This window comes from Pongo pygmaeus, chromosome 19, assembly GCF_028885625.2.
Source record: "Pongo pygmaeus isolate AG05252 chromosome 19, NHGRI_mPonPyg2-v2.0_pri, whole genome shotgun sequence".
Classification (NCBI taxonomy): Eukaryota; Metazoa; Chordata; class Mammalia; order Primates; family Hominidae; genus Pongo; species Pongo pygmaeus.
The window spans coordinates 16,304,623-16,327,887 of NC_072392.2; the positions used below are offsets into that span (position 1 = coordinate 16,304,623).

The window sequence follows — 23,265 nt, forward strand, 5'->3', positions numbered from 1 at the left end:
TAAGCACCGGTCTCCCTCTGCCATCAGATTGGATGCTTTCACTGCACAGTTCCCTTCTCACCCCATACTTGCTTTCTTCCCCTGCCTTTCTACCTCAAGCTTCCTCTGCCTGCTTTTGTCACAGTCCAATGCTTGCTGACTTGGAGGCTAGGGCTGGTCTGCACTTAGCCTCTCCCTTCCTAATTTCTAGCCCTAGTGAGCAGCCCTGTCTTAGCCCTGGCTGCCCTCCACAGTGTATCGTCATGTTCCTGCTACCTTCCTGACCCCTATGCTCAGCCTGGAATTGTTGGAGGAGACAGCAAGGACATTCAGAAGAGTCAGTTGGTTACCAGTGCCTTCGTGTTTACTCTTTTATGTGTTAGATCCTGAGTTGGGGGTGGAGTTTGATAAAGAAGGGGTGGTATAGCTAGAATGCGAAATAAGAACTTCCCCATCTGCTTTACTTTTTCTTTTGTTGACAAACTCTCACCTTTTCTACTCCAAACTGACCAAGAAGTTGTATTTGCCATTCATGGCTACTCAAGTCCTACTGCCCAGCCAAGAGCCCCTACAATGTCTCAGCCCATTGGGTTGGTTAAAGAGAGAGAGAAGTGAGAGAGAGAGGTCAGTCTCATTTTTGTATCACAATTGCCCTTCTTTTTAGCAAATGTGTGAACTCACAGTGCTTTTCTATGAATAAACCATGGATCACATGAAAGATCATTTTTCTTAAAGAAAACAAAAATTGTCTAAATTTTTGTTTAGACAATTTGGTTTAGACAATCCCCAGAGGGGACCAGCAAATACTTAATAGAAGATTATAGATTTCCTGTGAGTGCATATGGCTCGGGGTGACCTGATTCTGTAAAGCAAATGTTATTGTCCTCCTCAAATTCATGTGTTGAATTCTATGTGATGGTATTTGGGGGTGGGGCCTTGGAAGGTGATAAAGTTCATGAAGGCAGGGACCTCATGAATGGAATTGGTGCCCCTATCAAGGGGAACGCAGAGAGCTCCCTCATCCCTTCTGTCACTGTAAACACACAGTAAAAAAATGGCTGTCTATGAACCAGGAAACCAGCCCTCTGCAGACACGGAATCTGCTGACCATTTGACCTTGGATTTTACCATCTACAGAACTGTGAGAAATCAATTTTCTGTGCTACCTAGTCTATGGTATTCTGTTTTGACACCCAGATTAGCTAAAGTACCAGCGTGTCAACTTGCACACATAATTCTTGGAAACTCTGATGCCAAATCCTTGATGGCAAAAGGTGACTGATCTGCCGGAGACATGAGCCTACATCTTCCCTCTTTCCACAATAAACCAGAGAGTCAAAACAGGCAAGAGTGGGTCCAGGTCTTGTAAAAGCCATACCTGAAAAGTTTCCAATAACAGTTGACTCGATGGTAATTCAATCACACAAAGAACCACAACAAAAGACACAACTATCAGAGATTTTCAGGATAGCCTCAAAAACACCATCTAATATTAGGGAGTTCAAAAAGGTGAGAAGTTTCAGAAATCAAACTTTATTTATATTTCATTTCATAAACTTGTAATTCTAACACTATTAATAAATGGTAGGGCAGGTGGTGGCATGGAGAGCCTGGGGCACAACAGCTGTCTTTAAAAGCTTTCCTTGTTGTACCCTTTGGAGCCACCTCCTGGTCCCCCAACCCCTGCCCACCTGTTAAGAGCCCGTTCGGGGCAGCACATTAGGGGCAAACAGCCTGGATGCCCAGTTGCAGACACGCATCCATGCCTGGCAGAGGAGATTGCATCTGAGAGCAGGAGGAGCTACTGGAACTCTTCTTCCCAGCCTTCTTTTAATGCTTTTGAGCACCTTCTGCTCAAGGATATATCCCAGCAGTATTAGCACAACAAACAGGCCCTGCAGCAGCAGGGCTGTGGTTCTAATGAATGAGAGAAGCTCCTTTCCAGCAACGTACAGGAGTCCAGTTTGAATGCCCTGGTCCCCACCTCCATGTTTGCCACCATGCCCAGGACTAGGGGCAGCATGGGAGCTGCTGGCTGAAGCTGTGCTAGTCACCCCTTCCCTCCCACTTCTCTCTCCACCCACGCTTTCAGCTCCAGGGCTAAGGCCAGTGGCTACAGTAGGTGCCATGATTTCAGGCAGATCCTCCTTGATCTGGTCCTTGGCTGGAGCTCCCTCCAGCTCCAGCACTCTCTCTGGAGGGGGCTCTTCCCATGCTGGCTCTGGCTCTACAGCTGGTGCCGCAGGTGTTGCTATTTCTGCATATTGACCAGGAGCTGAAAATGGAGAAAGGGTCACCAGCATCAGTCACTTTCCACTGGAATTTCCAAACACAGAGACAACCTCACTGAATTCAAAGGAATTCCATCCCAAAAGCACCACCTCTGCAAAGTCTTCCAGGCTGCAGCCACCTCACCATCTGTCTGTGCCTCCATGGGCTCCTGAATCTCCTCCTGGACAGGGACAATGTGCAGATGCAGCCCCGATGGGATCTCTGGTGTGGCCTGGCCTGCTAGGACCTGCCCCGGGCTGCCCCGTGGTACCTGGGTGCGCCTTCTTACAAAGGGCCACAGGCATCTGGGGTGAGGAATGAGCCTTCTTTGGCATCGTCGGAAAAGGCTGTCACTCCTGCCATTCCTGAAGCAGCAACCTCTCGAAGTGGGGAGGCAACATGAGAACATCTTGCTCTCTTGAGCGTCTCCCACCAAGTGAGCTGGTTACGGCACTGACTCTAGGATATGGGCACCTGGTTACCAGAGTTCTAAGTTCTGTTCATGTGTGTCATCATCAAGGAAGTGAGGTCGCTTCTTTAAGGTTCTGTCCCCTCGGCCCCCTCCTTCCTTAAGACCTACTCAGGACTCCACTGGGCTGCTGACTGCTCACCCTCCCCCCAGGTCACCTCCTTACCTGTCCACAGTTATGTCCACCCAGGGCCTGTTTGGACACCTGTGCCTGATGTTCACCAGGGGCCGGATGTCCTCAGGCCTGATGTCCACCTAGGGCCTGATGTCTGCCTTGGGCCTATGTCCCTCTGGGGGCCTTGTGTTCACCTGGGGACTGTATCCAGCTGGGGCCTGATGGCCTACCAGGTCTTGTTGTTCACCTAAGGCCTTGTGTCCACCTGGGGACTGGTGATCACCTGGGGCCTGGGTGTCCACTTAAGGCCGGATGTGCACCTAAGCCCTGAGTTTTCACCTGGGCCTGATGATCACCTGGGGACTGGGTGTGTACCTTGGGTCTTTTCCCTTTTCCTGAGCAGGGCTTGCAGTTTCCAAACCAGACACAATCTCCCAGTTGGAGAAAGAAAAAGGATCCTAGATGATAGTGAGACAAATTTCAGGAAACTCCATCCAAATAAGTAAATGAGAATGAGGATATAGGATTCATTGTAAGTAACATTTTCAGTTGGTGTTCCAAAGTTATCTTTTGCCTGGGTACAGTGGCTCACATCTGTAATCCCACCTGTTTGGGAACCCAAGGTGGGAGGATCACTAGAGGCCAACAGTTTGAGAACAGCTTGGGCAATATAGTGAGACCCCATCTCCTAAAAAAAAATTAAAAAATTTACCAGGCATGGTGGCATGTTCCTGCAGTCCCAGCTATTCAGGAGGCTGAGGTGGGAGGATCGCTTCAACCCAGGAGTTCAAGGCTGCAGTGGGTGAGGATCACAACACTGAATTCCAGCCTAGGTGACAGAATGAGACCCTGTCTCTCTAAAAAACAAGCAAGCAAACAAACCAAACACCACAAACAAATGAAACCCCTCTTAGCAAAATACTTGCATGAGGTAATAAAAGGTAAGCACCAAATGCCTACAACAAACATATGTCATGATGAAATATTAAATGCTTCCCATAGAATTAGGTTCAAGACAAGATTCCATCCACCATCACATTTCAATTCCACATTGCACAATGTAAAGGGGCTTGCCCAAGGTCATAACGTTGCTCACTGGGTAAGTCAAGAGAACCCAGTACAGCACTTTAGATCCTTCATTTTAGTTTTGTTCTAAAACTGCTCCTGTTATCCTTCGAACATGAGTCTCTTAAGTATTATCATTTGAATTCATGTATATTAGTTCATTTTCACACTGCTCTAAAGAATGCCTGAGACTGGGTAATTTATAAGCAAAAGAGGTTTAATTGGTTCAGAGTTCTGCATGGCTGCGAAGGCCTCAGGGAACTTACAATCATGATGGAAGGCAAAGGGGAAGCAGGCAATTTCTTCACAAGACAGCAGGAGACAGGGGAGAGCAGGGGAAACTGTGACTTATAAAATCATCAGACCTCATGAAAACTCACTCACTATCATGAGAACAGCATGGGGCAAACTGCCCCCATGATCCAATCACCTCCCACCAGGTCCCTCCCTTGACACATGGGGATTAAAATTCAAGATGAGATTTAGGTGGGGACACAGAGCCAAACCATATCATTCTGCTGCTGGCCCCTCCCAAATCTCATGCCCGTTACACATTTCAAAACCAATTATGCCTTCCCAACAGTCCCCCAAAGTCTTAACTCATTCCAGCATTAACCCAAAAGTCCAAGTTCAAAGTCTCATCTGAGACAAGGCAAGTCCCTTCCACCTATGAGCCTGTGAAATCAAAAGCAAGTTAGTGACTTCCAAGATACAATGCAGGTATAGGCATTGGGTAAATGTTCCCATTCCAAATGGGAGAAATTGGCCAAAACAAAGGGGCCAACGGGCCTCATGCAAGTCCCGAATCTGGTAGGGGAGTCATTAAATCTTAAAGCTCCAACATGATCTCCTTTGACTTCATATCTCACATCCAGGGCATTCTGATGTGCACTCCCAAGGCCCTGGGCAGCTCTGCCCCTGTGGCACTGCTGGGTATAGCCCCTTTGGCTGTTTTTACAGGCTGGCATTGAGTGCCTGCAGCTTTTCCAGGGACATGGTACAGCTGTTGATGGATCTACCATTCGGGAGTCTGGAGGATGGTGGCCCTCTTCTCACAGCTCTGCTAGGCAGTGCCCCTGTGGGGACCCTGTATGGGGGCTCCAACCCCACATTTCACTTCTACCCTGCCCTAGCAGAGGTTCTCCATGAGGACTCTGCCCTTGCGGCAGACACAAAATTATATATATTATTATAGTTGATATTCTGAGGTAGAGATACAATAAGCTATCAGTTTGATTAGGAGGTCTGGGTTTTGCTTTATCTATGGTAATGTAAAAAGGCAGGAAGATTAGTATGTTACAAGTTCACTGCAATTACAGATCAGTTTCTGTGCATATAAGAAAGCAGAAAATCAGAGACCTAAGGTCTTGATAGATATGAAAGCAACCCTATGTGATATCATGCCCACATCTTTGCCTCAAACGCTCACCTAAAATTACTAGTGAGGACTTTTTTGTCCTGCTGTTAGTATTTGATAATTCTAGCTAGCATGCACTAAGATATGGATATATGAATAATAACTTGATTTTATAATATTAATAACAGCTTAATTTTAAACATATATAGTGCCTTGTACTCTACAGAAAATGTACACTTTCCTTTTTTCTCTAAATTAGGTTTAATTTATTTCAGAAGTTTCTAGATTTTATTGTCTCTATTTACCCAAAGCTACAAGAAGAGTCAAATTCATATCTTTAAATGCTTTCATTATCAATCAAGAAAGAACAAAGTGAAATGAACAAAGAATTTTACTCAAGAAACTAGTGAGAAATCAAAGAAATGTCCAAAAAGTAGGATACAAGAATTAATCAAAACAGATTAACAGTGGAATAAATAAATGAATCCAACTGGTTCTTTGTAATGGAATGTGGAAAGACATATTCTATTCTTCTGGATAGGAAGATGAAATATCATAATCATATCAATGCAAGTTTTATGCATGCTCAAACATGTATAAACTAAGAACAAATCTGAAAGGACAGACAGCAAAATGTTTGCAGTTTTTTTCCTTTAAGTGGTGAAATTAAAGGTAATACTTTTCTTTTTTACACTTTTCTATATTTTCTAAATCTTCTGTAATGAACATGTGATTTTATGATCAGGAAAGAATAAGACATTTTTAAGATGCCAAATTACTTCTTGTTAATACATATAATGCAAATGCCAATCAAAATAATAAATAAATAAATAAATAAATGTAATAAATATGTAAATATAATAAAAGAGTCAGATGAGGGACTGGGGAAGAACTTCAAAAAGGGCCACTTGGGAGATTAAACATTATGCAAAAGAATAATGAGGAATCTAGGCCGGGCGCAGTGGCTCACGCCTGTAATCCCAGCACTTTGGGAAGCCGAGGTGGGCGGATGACAAGGTCAGGAGATCAAGACCAGCCTAGCTAACATGGTGAAACCCCATCTCTACTAAAAATACAAAAAATTAGCCGGGCGTGGTCGCGGGCGCCTGTAGTCCCAGCTACTCGGGAAGCTGAGGCAGGAGAATGGCGTGAACCCGGGAGGCAGAGCTTGCAGTGGGCTGAGATGGTGCCACTGCACTCCAGCCTGGGCAACAGAGCGAGACCCCATCTCAAAAATAGAAAAAGAGTAATGAGGAATCTTAAAGCAAAAAAAGAGAAAGTAATCTTATTCTACAAGATATTAAAACCTAATGCAGAGCCTGGCTAGTAACTTCTATTAAAACTACTTCTATACTTTAAATAAAATATCTGCAAATTTAGAACACAGACAAAGATAGGAACTCCTCACATGACCCACCATGAAGCCCATCAGATGGCAGAATGCAGAATCAGGTTGCAATGGACTGATCTTAAGACAGATGAAGCAATGGAGAAAAATCTTCCTGGAGCTGATGGTATAATTTGCTTCTTGAAACAATGACAGTCCATGAAATAAGGTGGGAAGATGTTTTGAACCTCTCTCAGCAGCAGATCCCTAAATCACAGACCCAGAACTTGGAGGAAACAGGAAACAGAAGGCCATCTCTGCACCTCTCCAGCACTGCTCTGGTTGGTGAGCAGAATATCATACAATCATCATGATTCTTATATCAAAAACCAAAATTCTAGACTGATTAATTTTTAAATGAGAAAAGTTATCATTTATTTGATCTTGGGCTAGGGAAGATATTTCCAAGCAAAAAGGGTAAAAAGAAGGAAAAAGAAATGATTAACAGATTGGAAGGCAATAACAATGTAATATCAAGTGTTGGCAAGAGCTCAGGGAAGTGCGTGTTCTCAAGACTGCTGGAACAAATTGGTTTAATATTTCTGAAGGGCAATCTGGCTGGATATATTAGAAGCCTTTAAAATGTTTATGCTCTGACTCAGTAATTCAACATCTAGGAATTTTTACTAAATAAGTAATAAGACAGATGAAAAAAGTATTTACAATATTGAAAGACTGGAAAGAACATAAAGGTTCAATAATACATATATGTTCAACAACAGGGGACTAGTAAATATGAATTATTTGTATGATAAAATACTATCTAACCTTAAAATCATGTTTTAAATAATATTTAATGATGAGAATATGCTGAGAAAAGTTTAATCATTTTTAAAAAGTTAAATGTAAAATGAAAGTTAATAACATGTACAAGATTATTCTTTTTTTTTTTTTTTTTTTTTTTTTTTGAGATGCAGTCTCACTGTTGTCGCCTGGGCTGGAGTGCAATGGAGTGATCTCGGCTCACTGTAACCTCCACCTCCCAGTTTCCAGCAATTCTCCTGCCTCAGTCTCCTGAGCAGCTGAGATTACAGGTGCCCACCACCACGCCCAGCTAATTTTTGCATTTTTAGTAGACACGGGGTTTCACCATGTTGGTCAGGCTGGTCTCGAACTCCTGACCTCAGGTGATCCAACCTCCATTGCCTCCCAAAGTGCTGGGATTACAGGCATGAGCCACTGCACCCGGCCTATTCTAAAACTTTTTAAACTTATGAGATACACATATGCACACATATATCTGGAAGAAAACTCCAAAATAGTGGCAATGTTTTGGAGGGAAAATTGGGAGTGATTTTAATTGTCTGTTACTAGCAGCTAAAAGCATGCCAATAGACCTGGCAAACTCCCACTCAATCTTCAGAACTCAACTCAGGTGCCACTTCTTCCAGGAAGCCCTCCTGTGCTACTCAGCCCCGTATTATACCAGGTGTTCTGCTTTGCAGTAGACTAGAGTCTGGGCATAACTCTGTGATATTCTTTCTTTCCTTCCTTCCTTCCTTCCTTCCTTCCTTTTTGTTTCTTTCTTTCTTTTCTCTCTTTCTCTCTCTCTCTTTTTCTTTTTCTCATTGTGTCGCCTAGGCTGAAGTGCACTGGCACGATCTTCTCAGCTCACTGCAACCTCTGCCTCCCAGGTTCAACCAATTCTCCTGCCTCAGCCTCCCAAGTAGCTGGGATTACAGGCAACCGCCACCACTCCCAGATAATTTTTGTATTTTTAGTAAAGATGGGTTTTTGCCATTGTTGGCCAGGCTGGTCTCAAACTCCTGACTTCAGGTGATCTGCCCACCTTGACCTCCCAAAGTCCCAGGATTACAGGTGTGAGCCACTGTGCCCAGCTGATATTCTTTATCAGTGCATTGTACTCTCTGCTTTGATTCTCCACATCCCAACTACACTTCGAACTGTCTACCATCAGAAATTTGGGTGTTTCCTTTTTGTATCCCACTGCCAATCTGTCTGCAATCTAACAGGCCTTCAAGCTGGAATGCTGGCTTCATGAGTGGAATAGACTAAGCAAATCCTTCTCTGTGCTCTGTGACTTTAGAGGTTAAGGGCAGAAATGTGAACAAGGATGGGCAAATACCAGTAAAAAGCTGTCTCTCCTCACCTTGGCCAGCAGGCTGGAAAGATGTTAAATTTCACCAATTGCCTTTAGTAATTCTTGCCTGAACTCACTGCAAGACTGTTCCAGTAGATCCAGAATACCATGCTGCTTACTAATGTGTGAGACACATATGAGTTTCCTGTGGATCTGTGACAATTGACCAAAGCCTTGGTGGCTTAAAACAATAGAAATTATTTTTCTCACAGTTCTAGAGGTGAGAAATCTGCAATCAAGGTGTTGGCAGGGCCGCGCTTCCTGCAAAGGGCCTAGGGGGATTCCATTTCTCACCGCCTCCAGCTGCCATGGTTCCACATGTTTCTTCTGTGGCTACATCACTCCCCTTCAGCTTCCCAGCCCCTGCAGGTCACGAAGGCACAGGAGGAGGAGGTGGGAATGGGTGTGGAGGGCCACACACCAGGCCAGGGCAGCAGGCACTCAGAACACAGTGGCCTAGAAGCGGGGTATCAGGAAGCCATACCAGCCTTCAGGGCCCCAGGCAGGCTCCCTCCTGCCAAAGACCTTTGTGCATGTTGTTCCTGCCTTCTCAAATGTTCCTCCCTATCGTCTCTGCCGCTGCATAGCAAGGTAACTTCTACTCAGTCAAAACTATCACTGTCTAGCACAACCTAAATATCCATAAACAGAAAACATCAACAAATGACAGTGTATTCATGCAATGAAATACTATACAGCAATGAAAAAGAATGACCTATGACCACATGCAACAATGTAAGAGGATCTCACAGATGTCATTGTTGAGTGAAGAAGCTGGACTCAAAAGAGCACCTTCTGCATGCATCTATAGAAGGCAAAAAGAAGCAGAATTAATCTACAGCAAAGGGCTAAGAAGAGTGGTTACTTCTGGAGGGAAATATTAGATGGGAGGGAACAAAAGAGCCCTTTAGGGGCTGGGCATGAACTTGGTCTTGTGCAGCTTGGTCTGGGGGCTGAGCCTGAGTGCACCCGTGGGTAAAAGTTCATCAAGCTGAACACTTAAACTGTGCACTCTCCCTACGATGAAAAAGTAAAAATAAAACAGACCCCTTTCTCTGAGAAGCCTTTTCCCAGACTAGAGCACCTTCTCCAGCATGAGCTGCCAGGGTTCTGTGCACCCCTCCTGCAGGCTATTGTTGCACTGTGACGGTCTGTTTCTGCTTGGGATGGTGAGGTGGTCGGCTCCCCCAGACAGTAAGCTCCATGCAGGAAATCTCTCTGTCTTTCTAGGGTCTGTATCTCCAGTGCTCAGATCGGAAGCATCTGCTGCAAGCGTGGGTGACCCCCATCGTGGAACAATTTCACTCTCTGGCAATAGCAATGTGAGCCTTCTGTTTCCAATGTGAGTTTGAAATCCACGGCCAGTGAGAGATTCATCAGATTTGTAACAGATTAATCCTGGACCTATTAATCCTGGACCAGCTCACGTTGTCCAGCTTCGAGGCCCTGGGAAGTTGCCACCAGGATGGGGTGTGGATCAACTTCCTCCAGGATCCAGAGAGCATCCCAGCCAGCCTCAGGGTCAGGAAAGGAGCCCAGCCTCTCCAGGAGCCAGACAGGCTCACAGCAGGGTGGGTTGGGGGCATGTGGATTGCTTGAGCCTAATGAGGGGAAGAGGAGGAGGCACTGCAGAGAGGGGTCTCATGCTGTCTTGCAGCTCTCCTGGGGCTGAAGCTGAGTGCGGATCAGCTGGCCCTGGTCTACAGTATACTGGGGCTCTGCCTGTGTGCCATCTTCTGCTGCTTCCTAGTGGCAGTGGCCTGCTTCCTCAAGAAGAGGGGGGATCCCTGCTCCTGCCAGCCCTGCTCAAGGCCCTGTCAAAGTTCGGCCAAGTCTTCCCAGGGTGAGTGCATGAAACTGGGGTCCTCGCCCTTCTTGCTGCTTGGGTGACAAGCCTCCGGCCATCCCTCAGTCCTGTCACTGCCCCTGCTTCTAGGTGGAGAGGCCTGGGGCTCATCCCTGTTATTCACTGTAGCTTGATAAAATCAGATTAAGACATCCTGGCAGGCAGATACCTAGGAGAGCGGCACCTGGGAAGGGTGGGTGTGGGGTGCTGGGCTTCGGGCTTGCCTGGGCCGGGGGTTCTCAGGATTCAGGGACATCAGGGCTAAGCCCTGGAGGAGGTGTCCCTTTGGCGGGCATGGCAGGCTTGGGCCTGGACAGAAGTGAGAGCCAAGATTTGCCTGCCTACCCCTGCCCCAGCACAGGTTCTGGTCAGCAAGTGAGGGACACTGACACCCACCTGGGTCCCCTGGTCCCCCTGGTGATCATAGCCTGCTGATTGCCCTTAGTTCCTGGGTCAGGGGAGAGTATAGCTGCCCACACCATCACCCCTACCCCGGTGCAGGGCCAGGCCTGGCCCACACCCTCCACTCTCGCCTCTGCAGATCACGAGGTGGAAGCCAGCAGCCCTGTGGGCACATCTCCTGAGCCAGTGGAGACCTGCAGCTTCTGCTTCCCCGATCACAGGACCCCCACCCAGGAGAGTGCGGTCATACCTGGGACCCTCAACCCCGTGGGTGATGGAAGGTGGAGGCACCCTGTGAGGTGCCCTGATAGATGGTGGCCTTGGCATTGTGTGCGGATGCACCCAGGAGAGGGTCCCAGGTGCCTGAACAGGGGCAAGGAGGAACAGGAGGAGGGAAAGAGATGGAGAGAGACAGAGAGGAAAGGAGAGATGAGGAGAGAAACAGAGGAGGCAGAGAGGAAGAGAGAGACAGAGCAGGAGGTCATGGCTTTCTGGGTCCCAGTTCCGAGTGCAGCTGTAGGTCATCATCACCTAAACACATGTGCAATAAAGTCCTTGTGCCTCCTGCTCACAGCCCCCGAGAGCCCCTCCTCCTGGAGAATAAAGCCTTTGGCAGCTGCCCTTCCTCACTGCATTGTAGTTGTGTCTAATGAACCAAGATGTCCCGCCTATCACCTTCCTGGGCTCAAGGCTCCACCAAATGCTGCCCCCTCATTTTGGGAGGACCTGTGGTGCCCCCATCTCACCAAGCTCCTGAGGAAGCTTGTGACCTTGGGTTGAGCCCTAAGCAGCCGGGTACCCTCTAGGGCTCTGCTTCTCTCTTTCACTAAGAGGGAGAAAGAGACCAAAGAGCAGTCTGCAGGGAGGGCGCCTGTGCAAACACCCGGGGAACCAGGGGCTTGAGCCGTCTTCATTTCCTTATAGACACACATTCCCTTCTATGCCTCCTTAGTGAGGGCATGAAGCACAGTGTGTGTGTATGTGCAGGTGTGTGCATGCACGTGTGTGTATGCATGTGTGTGTGCATGTGTGTATGCATGTGTGTGTGCATATGTGTGTGTATGCATGTGTATGTGCATGTGTGTGTGCATGTGTGTGTGCATATGTGTGTCTGCATGTGTGTGTGCATGTGTGTGTGCATGTGTGTGTGTGTGTGCATGTGTGTGTGTTGTGGGGGTGTGCAGTGGACAGGAAGGAGAGGGCAGCTCCAACTCAAAGCTGCAAGTCTCTCTGAAAGAAAGATCGAGATTCCCTGGACCACAGCAAGAGAGACTTTTCATTTGCATCCATTTTTTATTAGCATTTAAAGCTATATTTTGAATAGCATGCAAACCTTAAGTTACTTAACTATTCTTAGAAGCATTTACACAGTAAGATAATACATGATAATGTACACTGAAATTCTTCACCCTGCACCCCCCAAAATTATCTTGCATACCTACAGCCCCCAATGAATCCCATGGGAGATGGGGTAGGCAGGGAACTGTGGCCCAGGCGGGACCCCTCAGTGGGGGCACTTGGTCAGTCCCCAAGGCTCTGCATGGCCCTCCAGAGACTCTGCTTCCCACTGGCTCAGTCAGCACCACAGAGGGTGGATGGGGGAGGTGGAGTCGGGGCAGGTAGGACAGTAGGGGGAGGACAGTCAGGCAACCCATGTCCTGGTTTTTGCAGTGGCTGGGAGGAGGCTGAGGGCTAAAGGCCGACTGCCCTGAGAGCTGGCCGAGGCTGGAGGTGGGGTGGTAGGGGCATCCCCACTGCCTGCAGGGCCCTTGGTCACCCTTGTCACCCCAGGCTTCTCCCCAGCAGCACTGGGCAGCCCCGTGAGAAAGTGGCCAAGGCAGGGGTGTGGACGGGTCAGGGAGGGAGGGCTCATTCTTAGGCTCTGACAGGAAAAGGGCCAAAGAAGGGCCAGGTGGCCAGAGGGAGTCTGGGCCAGGCAGGATGGGGGAAGGTGGGGAATAGGAAGGGTCAGCGGCCAGGGCGCAGGCAGAGGCAGGTGCACGCTGGGAGGTCACACCTTGCAAGGCCCATGGGGAATATCGGGTGGGATGGGCACCAGGTGTGTCCTCAGGGCACTGGGCAGCCCTCAGGCCAGGCTCCCTGGACTCTGGTGGGTGATGTGGTCACTCCCAAGGCAATACTGTCAGTCAGGGCTCAGCTACCCACCCTGGGCAGCACCCATGCTGTCTCAGGACTGGATTTTCTCAACATCCACAGAAGGTGTCACCTCCAGCCCTAGAGGAGCAGCCCCACTGTGCAGCCTGAGGCACCCCATGGGCCCTGAGTCGCCCCTTCCAGGCCAGCCTGGAGCTCCCTCTTCTCCAGGGTCCCAGTGCCTCATGGGTGTCAGGTCCGCAGGGAGGCCCTTGCCTTCCCTCTCTGTGCCTTGTCCCAGGCTGAGACTTAGGGTGGATGGGGATAAGGTAGTCCTTCCCTGGGGCCCTCTCAGGGAGGGGGATGGCTCCTGGCTTGGGCAGGTCCTAAGCTCTGCCTGGGTTGCCTTACAGTGAGACTGAACTGCACCCGGTCAGTGCCCTGGAGGTGAAGGTAAGAGCCTGTGCCTGCTGCGTGGGAGGCCAGTCCAGGGACCAGGAATCAGGGGTGGTTGGTGAGGCAGAGGGGGTGGCCAGTGGGCCCAGCAGGTGGTAAGTGGGCCACGGCTGTCACTGGGAGGGGCAGCCTTTCCTGCTGGACTCTGTTCTCATGAGGGCTTGACCAAAACCCAAACCAAGCACTGCAATCCTGGCTCAGAGTCCACTGCCTGATTGTACCAAGTCCCCAGCTGAAGGCTGAGACCTGACCAAAACTCGGGGCATCTGTGGCCTGAGGACAGCGTGCCCTGGCATCACCAGTCCAGACCACCAGCTCCAGTTCTTTCAGAGGGTCTCAGTCCCTGGAGTCTGCCCTTTCCTGGCTCCTTCAGGTTGGGTCCCTTTAGGGCCTCAAGCCCTGGACCCAGCATCCACGGGCCACTGCCAGGGGCCTGGTACCTCCGCTAACTCCATCATGGCTCATTTGACAGCAAAGACGTAAGGAAAGTAAACATACCAACAAGTGGCTAAAGATGTTTGCAGACTGGACAAAATATAGAAGCAGCAAGAAGGTAACATGGGGAGGGAGTGGACCCTGTGACTGCTTTCTGCAGAGCCAGGGGACAGGCGCCCATGGCAGACCTGGCACTGTCTGCCTCTCAGTGGGTGGGTGGCACCCTGTCCTCATCATAGGATAGCAGGCCTGTCTGCCACCTTTCCTCCACGGGGTCGCCCTGTGTCCTGTCTCACTGGAGTGTTCTTCTGTCTGTGGCTGTCTCAAAGAGTGTATAAAGGCATTCCCCTGGCAGTGTGGGGCTGAGTGTGGTCACTCCTGCTAGATATTGACAAAGTCAAGTCCCAGAACCCAGGAAAATATAAGGTAAGACCCTCCCACACTCAGCCAGGGCAGGACAAACAAGCAGGCTGTATCAGGAGCCCAGGACTCCAGCTGGAAGGAATGTCAAGCCCGGGTTGGGGGTGGGGGCTGTGGTCAGATGCACATCCTGGACATAGATGGCAACTCAGGTACTGCAGGTGCACTAGGGCCTGCTGACCCTCCCTGGCTTCAGAAACAAGGCAAAAAGGAGCTTTCTGCAGAAGGAAACCTTCCTCCCTTCCTTCCAGAAGTACTGACTGTGGGATGACTGCTGTTAGGGGCAGGGAATCTTTTGTCTGTTCTGAGGCTGCTTCCTCCTCTTGGCCCTGCCCTACAGGTCATGAAGGAGAAGGGCAAGAGGTCCTCCAGGATCAGCCACCACATCCAGCTAGATGTCAGCCACACCCTACAGAACCACCTGATGTTCATACAAATATTCGGAGTCAAGTAAGGCCTAGGGGGCTGCAGGGGTCCCAGGGAAGATGGGGGCAATCCAGAGGAATGAGGGTGTCCCCAGGGCAGAGGCCAGGGTCACCCCTCCTGGGTGACAGAGCACCAAGGGCTCTCCTGGCCCAGGGAGCAGCCGGCACCATAGACTGAGCACCTCCCCGGCTCTAAGCCCTGGGCCAGGCTGGAACATGTGGAGCTAGAACCCAGGCGGCTCCCAAGAGGACAGAAGGCAGAAAAAAAAAATCATGCAGATGGTGAAAAGTGCTCTCCTGACCCACAACTACCCGGGGTAGGGACCCATGGGAAGGTGGCAGGATGGCAGGGCACGGGAGACCTCCCAGGCAACACTGACAGTCAAAAACACTAGGGAGGATGCAGGGCCCCAGAAACTCTCATCCATGGCTGTTGGGCATGTGACAGGGCACAGCCACTTTGGAGGTCAAATGGGCCATGGCTCACAAAGCTCAGTGGCCTTGTACCACACACCCCCAAAGTGTCACAGATATTGACCACACTGATTTGAAAACTGATGTCCAAGTAAAAGCCACATGCCACATTCACCACTTGATTGTCAATCACACCCGGAGGCTACCAAGATGATCTTCAACACAGGTACTTAGGAGGAAGGGGGTTCCACTCTTCAGACAGAAATGACTTAGTGAGGAAAAGGAACGAACCCTTGATGCCCACAGGAACACGGGTGGATCTCAGGTGCATATTGCTGAGGGAATGATGCCAGACCCCTCAGGCTACCACTGTGGGATTCCAATTCATCGGCCATTCTGGGAAAGGGCAAACCACAGAGACAGAGAACAAGTCAGGATGGCCAGGCGCTGATGGAGCCGGGAGATGTCGGCTGCAAAGGGGACATGTTGGGGACTTGGACTATGAAGGAGCTGCCCTGGAAAGGGCCGCAGCCATGGACGGGAGGCTCTGCACATTGGTTCAGAACCGTGGAACTGCACGTCCCAAAGACTGGACTTCCATGTGTGCAAACCGAGAAAGAGGGGAAGAAAAAATTAACCAGAGTGAAAATGATCACTAATCCAACTTTACACCTGTGATATTTGCATTGCAAGAAACGTGGATTTTACTGAAAAAACACCTAAAAACTCAGGTGTCCTGAAGAGCTCACTGCTTATTTGGCGGATGATCTGAACCCGGAATTGTGTACCTTGTCCGGGTTTGTAGACAAAATGAAACTAACAGCATCTGCATAAAACAAAGAAAACCCTCTTTTCCCTTTTTTCTAGGCAGCAGGAATTATGTGACATCCTCATGGCCTCCTCTACATATAACCCTGTGAGTATTCCCGGGCAGCGATATTCCTGGGCCATGTGCCCGTATTCACAGGCATGGGTGTCTCTCAGGAGTATCGGCACTTCTTGAAAATTCAGTGTTCGTGACCCAATAGCACGTAGTAGGCAGGACTCCAGCTCGCTGCTGGCAGAAAAGGGTTGAAACCCAGACTCCTGGTGTCACATGGACCCAAACACCACGTCTCAGATGAAGAAATGACCTTCCACTCCCGGTGTTGCCCCAGGGCCTAGGAGCTTGGCAGGGTCCTACGCAGGATGGTCCTCGTAGGAGACAGGTTTGAAAAGTTGCTGAGGTGCCTGATGGGCCAGGCTTTTGTCATGAAATGACTTTGCATCCTGGGGGAGTCTCTTCTTCACTGGAAACTTGTCAAGGATCCAGTTTCCCCTTTGCACAAACCCCATTGGAGCATAGCAGATAGTGAGGGGGGTCACCCAGGTGGCTGCTCCTGCTTGGCCTCCACTTTCCAGACCATTCCAGGCAGGGAGAGTGCTGAGCTGACTGCATGAGCTGCCCACATGGAGGACCCAGCCGCCCCCTGTGTCCGGCAGGCAGCCCTTGGGCTGTTGCAGGACCCTTTGTGTGGTGGTCAGCGCCCCGCCGCCTGCCCTCGTGGCGGGTGCAGTTCACAGGTGCTGCCCCAGGCCTGGCACAGTGGCCTCCCCAGCCTGGCCCAGGGGAGGGGGTGTGAACAATCCCTGACTGTGCCCTTTTGGGCCATGTGAGCTTGGACACTTGCTGCAGGAGTCCCCCCATGCTCCTTGTCAACTGAGTTGTGCATGACCTGCTCAGTCCTCATGCCCAGTGCCAGGGGAGGGGTGCAGAGGCTACACTTCAAATCCCGTGGGGCCTGAGACAGGTGTCCCGAAGGACCTCTGCCATCTCTGGTGACATAAGTCCTCCCAGGTGGCCTCAGCCCTCCCAGGTGACATCCTTCCACGGTGACTCTGGCTCTTGCAGGAGGTGGGCTACCACAGGGACCTGAGCCGCATCACCGCCATCCTCCTCCTGTATCTGCCGGAGGAAGATGCTTTCTGGGCACTGACCCAGCTGCTGGCCGGTGAGAGGCACTCCCTGCAGGGTAGGTGGACAGCTGCCCCTGGGGTGTTACACAGTCATGCCAGGGGACGGCCACCCTGGCCGGTGATCCCGACTTCCAGGCAAGGCGCCTTCCTTGTATCCCAGCTTATTTGTAAGCCTCCAGATGTACCTGCTGAGGGTCCCACAGCAGCCTGCGTCTGGACAGGGATACCCTCACCTCAAGTCAGACGCCTTTCATCCCTAACATCAGAGGGCATGGATACCTCCCCCTGGCTGCCCTCTGTTGCCTGAAGCCAGCTCCGACTTTGTGCAGGTGCCACTCACCTCCCTGAGTGTCCTGCCTCCCAGCTGGCTGTGCTCCCAGCCACCCTCCCTCCCTACAGATGGGCCAACAAAGCCTAGATGGCAGTGTCTGCCCATCCCATGTCCCCCAGCATGACCCCCACATCCAAGAGATAGCCACATAGCCCCCAGCTCCCACCCTGTTCTCCCCACTGGTGCCTGCCTCGTGGTGTCAAAGGCAGGTTGCCCTCCTGGCACCTGGACCCAGGATGCCACTAGGCAGGGCCTCAAGCCAGGGCCCTCCTCCCCAGGGCTGAGGTTGCATGCTGGGGTCACCAGATGGGAGGGAAGGAGGCCTCGGGGTCCAGGGTTCCCCACCCTGCCCAGCTTTTCCAGCTGATGCCTCCACATTTTGGGAGTGGGGTCTGATGGGGTGATGGGTCTGGGGCTTCTCAGTATTCTACAGCCCAAATACTGCCCGGCTCGAGAGGCTCCTATTGCACCAGGAGCAGGTGCTGCACAAGTCCTTCCCGAAGATCATGAGACAGCTGGTGAGTGGATGACACCCTCAGCTCCTAACCAGACGCCCTGGGCCCCATAGGTCAGGGGAGGCTCGAGTCCCTCATGGGGCTGGCAAGAGGCGGAGTCCCAGCCACGGCCTGACCTGGGATGAGGATTCCCCATGGATTCAGCATTGGGTTTCCTTTTCCTGCCCTGGTGGAGGCAGAGGTGCTGGGACCAGGGCGGAGCTGCAGCTGAGCAGGGCTAAAAGAAGTGTGTCCACCGGGCGTCCGTGCATGGGGCGGGTGTTGGAGCCCTGGCCACCGTCATGGGTTGTGCCCTTGAGGAAGGTCTGCAGACGGGCCTGGAAGTGGGAGGACTTCAGGGCAGCCCAGGGGGCTCTGAGCACCTCTGCTCCTCCCTTCAGTGCAAGGAAGGGCTGTGCATTGAGTGTTCCATGCTGACGAGGCTCCTCTGGTGTTTCCTTGATGGGGTAAGGAGGCACAGGGAGACCCCAGCCCAGGGACCCTCATGTCCCACAGTGCGTGGTTCCCTCAGCTCAGGGCTGCAGCTCCCCCAGGAGGACTTGGCTCACCCCCAGCCCGCAGGAGGCACAGGCAAGTCCCTGCAGGGCTCACAAGCCAGGCTCTGCTCAAGAGGGGGCATCCCATGGCAGAAGCCAGGGCTCAGGCCCAGCCTCGTGGGCAGACTGGGGCAGGACCCAACTTGGGAGGGCCCAGGGAAGCCCCAAGTCCTCAGGAAGTCCTCTTTCCAGAAGCCCCAGCGCAGTTGAGATGAGTCCCTCACAAGGAGCTACAGGACCTTGTCTGACTCAGTCTTATGGGGGGTCTCATCCCATGGAGAGGGGTCCCCAGCACTCCAGGGGAGTGAAACCCCAGTGGGCCCTGCTCAGGCCACTGGCCCCAGCTTGGAAAGGCCAGGTTCTCCCACACTTGCTGTCCCCACAGAAATCTTTCGGACTCACCCTGAGACTGTGGGATGTGCTCATCTTGGAGGGCGAGTGGGTACTGACGGCCATGGTGCATGCATCATTCAAAATACACAGGAGTAAGTCCCGTGTGCCCGAGGGTGCTTGGGGGAACACGTGGGACAGACCCCGGCTGGCCTGAGGGAAGTGTCCTTACGCTGCCTGCTCCATCCAGGTTGGGGGTCTGGCCTGGTGGGCTGGGCAAGGCATGATGACACTGAGTCCTCCCCCCACATGACCCAGATGAAAGTCAGGAGTGTGGTGAGCACTTCCCTGCCCTGCCTTCCCCAACTGTAGCCTCCTGTGCACAGCTGGACCCCGGGGTGGCCAAAAAGGACCAGGCACCAGCCAGTGGGAGGTGGGGCCTGGTGGAAATGGGGTGCAGGCACTGACCTCTCCCAGGGAACCCTCCTGGCCTGATACTTTGTCCCTAGAGCGCTTCATGAGGCGCTTTGTCCCTAGAGCACCTCATGAAGCTTTCCTGGAGCATCATCTGGGAGTTTCAGGAGCGACTCTCTCAGAGCTGGGCCCTGGAGGACAACACAGTCCTCAGGATCCTTCAAACCTCTATGAAGGAACTCACAAGAAACCACCGGGACCTGCCACCCCCAGGTGGGCTCCAGCACCAGGTCCCCTCTGGAGTCACCCTCTGGGGCAGTCAATGGTGGGGAGTGACGTGGCCCCATCAGCCCTCCTACCTGGCCTTCCTCCTGCATGTCTTTTTCCTCCTCTCCCTCCTCTATGCTAAGAAAGTCAAATGGGTCTGCTGGTCCTCAGGGCAGGTGCTGAGCACACGTGAGTGTGTGCTGGACATGCTGTGTGGACAGGCAGGGGACATGGGCAGGACCCCGCAACACCCCTCCCCCACTTTCCACTTTGGGCGGATCACCTGAGTTCGGGAGTTCGAGACCAGCCTGACCAACATGGAGAAACCCTGTCTCTACTAAAAATACAAAATTAGCTGGGTGTGGTGGCGCATGCCTGTAATCCCAGCTACTCGGGAGGCTGAGGCAAGAGAATTGCTTGAACCCGGGAGGCGGAGTTTGCAGTGAGCCAAGATTGTGCCATTGCACTCCAGCCTGTGCAACAAAAGCGAAACTCTGTCTCAAAAAAGGAAAAAGAATGTACTATATGTTCACATACTAAAACAGCATGAAAACATAAAAATTAACAAATGAGCCATAAATTGAAAGTGATTAAAAGTTAAAGTGATTAAAAATTAAAGAAGCTATTTCATTGAATATTATACCGGTCAGCATTGAAGTTTGCCAAAATTTAAAGATTTCAGATTGTTGAACGTGTATGTTAATAAATTATAGATAAGAATATATGTATTTATAATATATTTTAACAGTTTCACTTCTTCAGAATAGTGTTACTACTTGAGTATCAAAGAGGCCAATTGGGTCATGAACACATGTAGAAGCACAGACCCAATGTTTATCATCTAATCTCCATGGAAAAAAAATGCTCAAAAACCTAGAGCTGTGAGTAGTACCAATAAAATTTCTACGATTTGTCAAGATTGTTTAAAATGATAAATCTATTTCCCTGGTTGGCTGTTACTTTTCTGGAAGCCTGAGGAGAGGAGAAGCTGTCAGTGGAGGTCCCTGAAGTTACCCAGGCCCAGAAGAGACACAGCATCAGCTGACAACTGCGGTAAATGCCACTGAAGACCCTCACTGGGAAGAGGCTGCAGGACCGTGTCTGCCATGCTCGTGTTTTAAATACTGGCCAAGATGAGTCAAAACTCCTTTTCCTTTTTTAAATAGAAGCATTTTCAGGTACTCAAAAAATGTCACACAAGACTAATTTATTGTGTTTGCCCTATATCATTTCTTTCTTAAACAATTTAAGCAGGAGTTATTGCACATACTGTATTTGGCAATCAGCTTTTGTTATTTTGAACCACTGAAAACAATAAATTTGCTTTCTTCCTCTTTTTTTTTCTTTTTTCTTTTTTTTTTTTTTTTGAGACGCAGTCTCGCTCTTGTGCCCAGGCTGGAGTGCAGTGGTGCGATCTCAGCTCACTGCAGCCTCCGCCCTGGCTCGCTGCATCCCTCCCTTCTGCAGGTAAGATGCCAATATTTACCCTAGTGACCGTGGCCAGTTCTTGGTATTGCTCAAGTCACCTGGGCCTTCAGACTGGCGGGTGACTTCAAGGGAGCAACCATCCTGGGTCTCTCCAGGGACAAACACTTGCCTTCACCCACTATCCATGTCTTGTTCAGCCCTCAGAGGAGCGTGGTTGGGGTGGATTACTTCATGCCTTGATTCTGCCTTGCCGGAAACCACGGTGGCAGCAGGCTTGGGAGTCACCAAGTCACCGTGTTTCATGCTATTTCTGGAGGTTCTCGCCTTTGTGGCCTCGGAAAGGAAGGCGATCTGGTGCTTTGGGGAAGGCCCTCGGGATGCTCCTCCAGATGGTCTTCTTCAGGCCTTTTGCTCAGCATTGGTCTGATCAGTTCTGCCAGCTCTGGGCCATGATCTCTCCGCACTGGCGCGGCTTTCCTTCAATAATTTCATAAACTCCAGACTTCGTGTCTTTTGCATGGAAAGCACGCGGTGCCCATTTCATGGACACCGCACCCCGGAGTCCAAACGTCAGCCCTGCGGGTGTGGGGTTTGTTGGGGACAATTTCGGGCTCAGGTGCAGGGGGCGCTTCCCCAGCGCGGGCGCATCCTGGGCCCCATCTGAGGCCATGGGCTCCTAGCAGGAGGACCTGGAGTTTTCAGATCCCCGCGAAGGATGCATTTTCCCCCACTCTCGGGGACAAGCTTCCCTTTGGTGGCGTTGGACACGGATCACCGCCTGGCAGAAGCCCGCGACAGCGTGGAGGGAGCGATGCCCCCGCCCAGGACTCCTCGTGGGTGATGGCGCCAGGAGGCCTTGGCTGGGACAGATCAGGGCCTCCCGGTCGGTCAGCGACTCGCGCCCGGCTGCGGCTTTCAGAGGCTTTTGGACACCGCCTGCCAACCCGCCGCGCCTCTCGGGGTCCGCTCCCCCGGACTGGCCCTGCCCACGGAGCGAGGGTAGTAGCCGGCGGCCAGGAGCCAGTGGCGGGAGCCGCCGGTGGGAAGACCGGCAGGAGGCTGCGCTGGAGCCCGCTGGGCAGCGCCAACCCCTAAGGCAGCCGGGCGGGTGAGCTAGCGGCGGCGCGGGCGGCTGAGAGGCTGAGGCGGCTGAGGGGCTGAGGCGGCCGAGGCGGCTGAGGGGCTGAGGCGGCTGAGGCGGCTGAGGGGCAGAGGAGGCTGAGGCGGCTGAGGCGGCCGAGGCGGCTGAGGGGCTGAGGAGGCCGAGGCGGCTGAGGAGGCCGAGGAGGCCGAGGCGGCTGAGGAGGCCGAGGAGGCCGAGGCGGCTGAGGAGGCCGAGGGGGCCGAGGCGGCTGAGGGGCTGAGGAGGCCGAGGCGGCTGAGGGGCTGAGGAGGCTGAGGCGGCTGAGGCGGCTGAGGGGCTGAGGAGGCTGAGGCGGCTGAGGCGGCTGAGGCGGCCGAGGCGGCTGAGGGGCTGAGGAGGCCGAGGCGGCTGAGGGGTGAGGGGCCGAGGTGCCGAGGGGCTGAGGGGCAGGTAGCCTGGCGGGTCCCTGCGGCTGGGTCCACCGCACGTCACGTGGCAGAATCCCGGGGCTGCTCTCTCTCCGGCTGCTCAGCCACTTGTTTTCTTACTGTGAACCTCGTGGGCTCCTGCTCGGTGTCCTTTCTTTCTCTGTTTTTGCATTCTATTGGCAAGTATTTTATTTAGGATATTTTACTGATATAACTGAGGATGAACTGTGTTTTGCAGCATTTTATTTTATTACGCGTTTTCTCCTAGATTTTGGTATCATTTTTATGCTGACTTGATTAAACATTTTGGAAACTTTCCTGGAACTGACAAAATAGCTTTTATATGATATTTTTCTTGAGGTAATAAAATAATTTACTTTGAAATGTCTCAGCCTAACAACTTTTGTGCTTTTGTTGTTTTGTGCGGAGGTGGGAAGACTCCTTTGCATTTTTGGTATAACTTCTGTGTTAATGATTTTGTTGTTTGTTTCGCAAAATCACTTAGTGATCCGTGTTTTCCAACTTGAGTTAACATTTACCATTTTGTGAAATAAAAAAATGTCTCGTATATCTGTTTGTATCTCTCTTTTCGTTTGTCATATTTGGAATTGTCTTCATTTTTTTCATCATTAGTTTAAAGTGGGAATTTATTAAATATTCCAAAAAGACCGAAGTTTTACTTCATCTCCTAGGCATTCATTTTTCAATGTGTTATTCACTGATTTCTCCACGTTCATTAA

General features: G+C 51.1%; 3 protein-coding genes and 1 pseudogene across 4 annotated transcripts in view; 3 read left to right on the forward strand and 1 right to left on the reverse strand.

Annotated features, from left to right (window-relative positions):
* Positions 1-1,490: 1,490 nt before the first annotated feature.
* On the reverse strand, positions 1,491-2,796 carry LOC129016873 (CMT1A duplicated region transcript 15 protein-like protein). 2 transcript variants are annotated; one of them, XM_054456634.2, is made up of 2 exons: positions 2,395-2,796; positions 1,491-2,254 (listed from the first exon to the last, which is right to left on the reverse strand). In XM_054456634.2, exons 1-2 carry the CDS (start codon positions 2,657-2,659, stop codon positions 1,674-1,676), a joined length of 846 nt encoding a protein of 281 aa, XP_054312609.1. In that variant the 5' UTR covers positions 2,660-2,796; the 3' UTR covers positions 1,491-1,673. The 2 variants fall into 2 exon arrangements, with proteins under 2 accessions (XP_054312609.1, XP_054312610.1); XM_054456635.1 differs by having other exon boundaries at positions 1,499-2,254; positions 2,522-2,641.
* Positions 2,797-2,886: 90 nt separating this feature from the next.
* Positions 2,887-11,772, forward strand: LOC129017494 (uncharacterized). Its single transcript, XM_054458125.1, has 5 exons — positions 2,887-3,366; positions 3,550-3,636; positions 9,975-10,315; positions 10,402-10,587; positions 11,132-11,772. Exons 3-5 carry the CDS (start codon positions 10,210-10,212, stop codon positions 11,770-11,772), a joined length of 933 nt encoding a protein of 310 aa, XP_054314100.1. The 5' UTR covers positions 2,887-3,366; positions 3,550-3,636; positions 9,975-10,209.
* Positions 11,773-13,021: 1,249 nt separating this feature from the next.
* On the forward strand, positions 13,022-22,108 carry LOC129017495 (TBC1 domain family member 3G-like; annotated as a pseudogene).
* The window catches only part of EVPLL (envoplakin like), a 29,399-nt gene continuing 28,161 nt past the window's right edge, over positions 22,028-23,265 (forward strand). The window contains exon 1 of the mRNA XM_063655834.1: positions 22,028-22,121. The gene's annotated coding sequence lies outside the window, so the exon portion shown is untranslated. The remainder of the gene's footprint in view (positions 22,122-23,265) is intronic.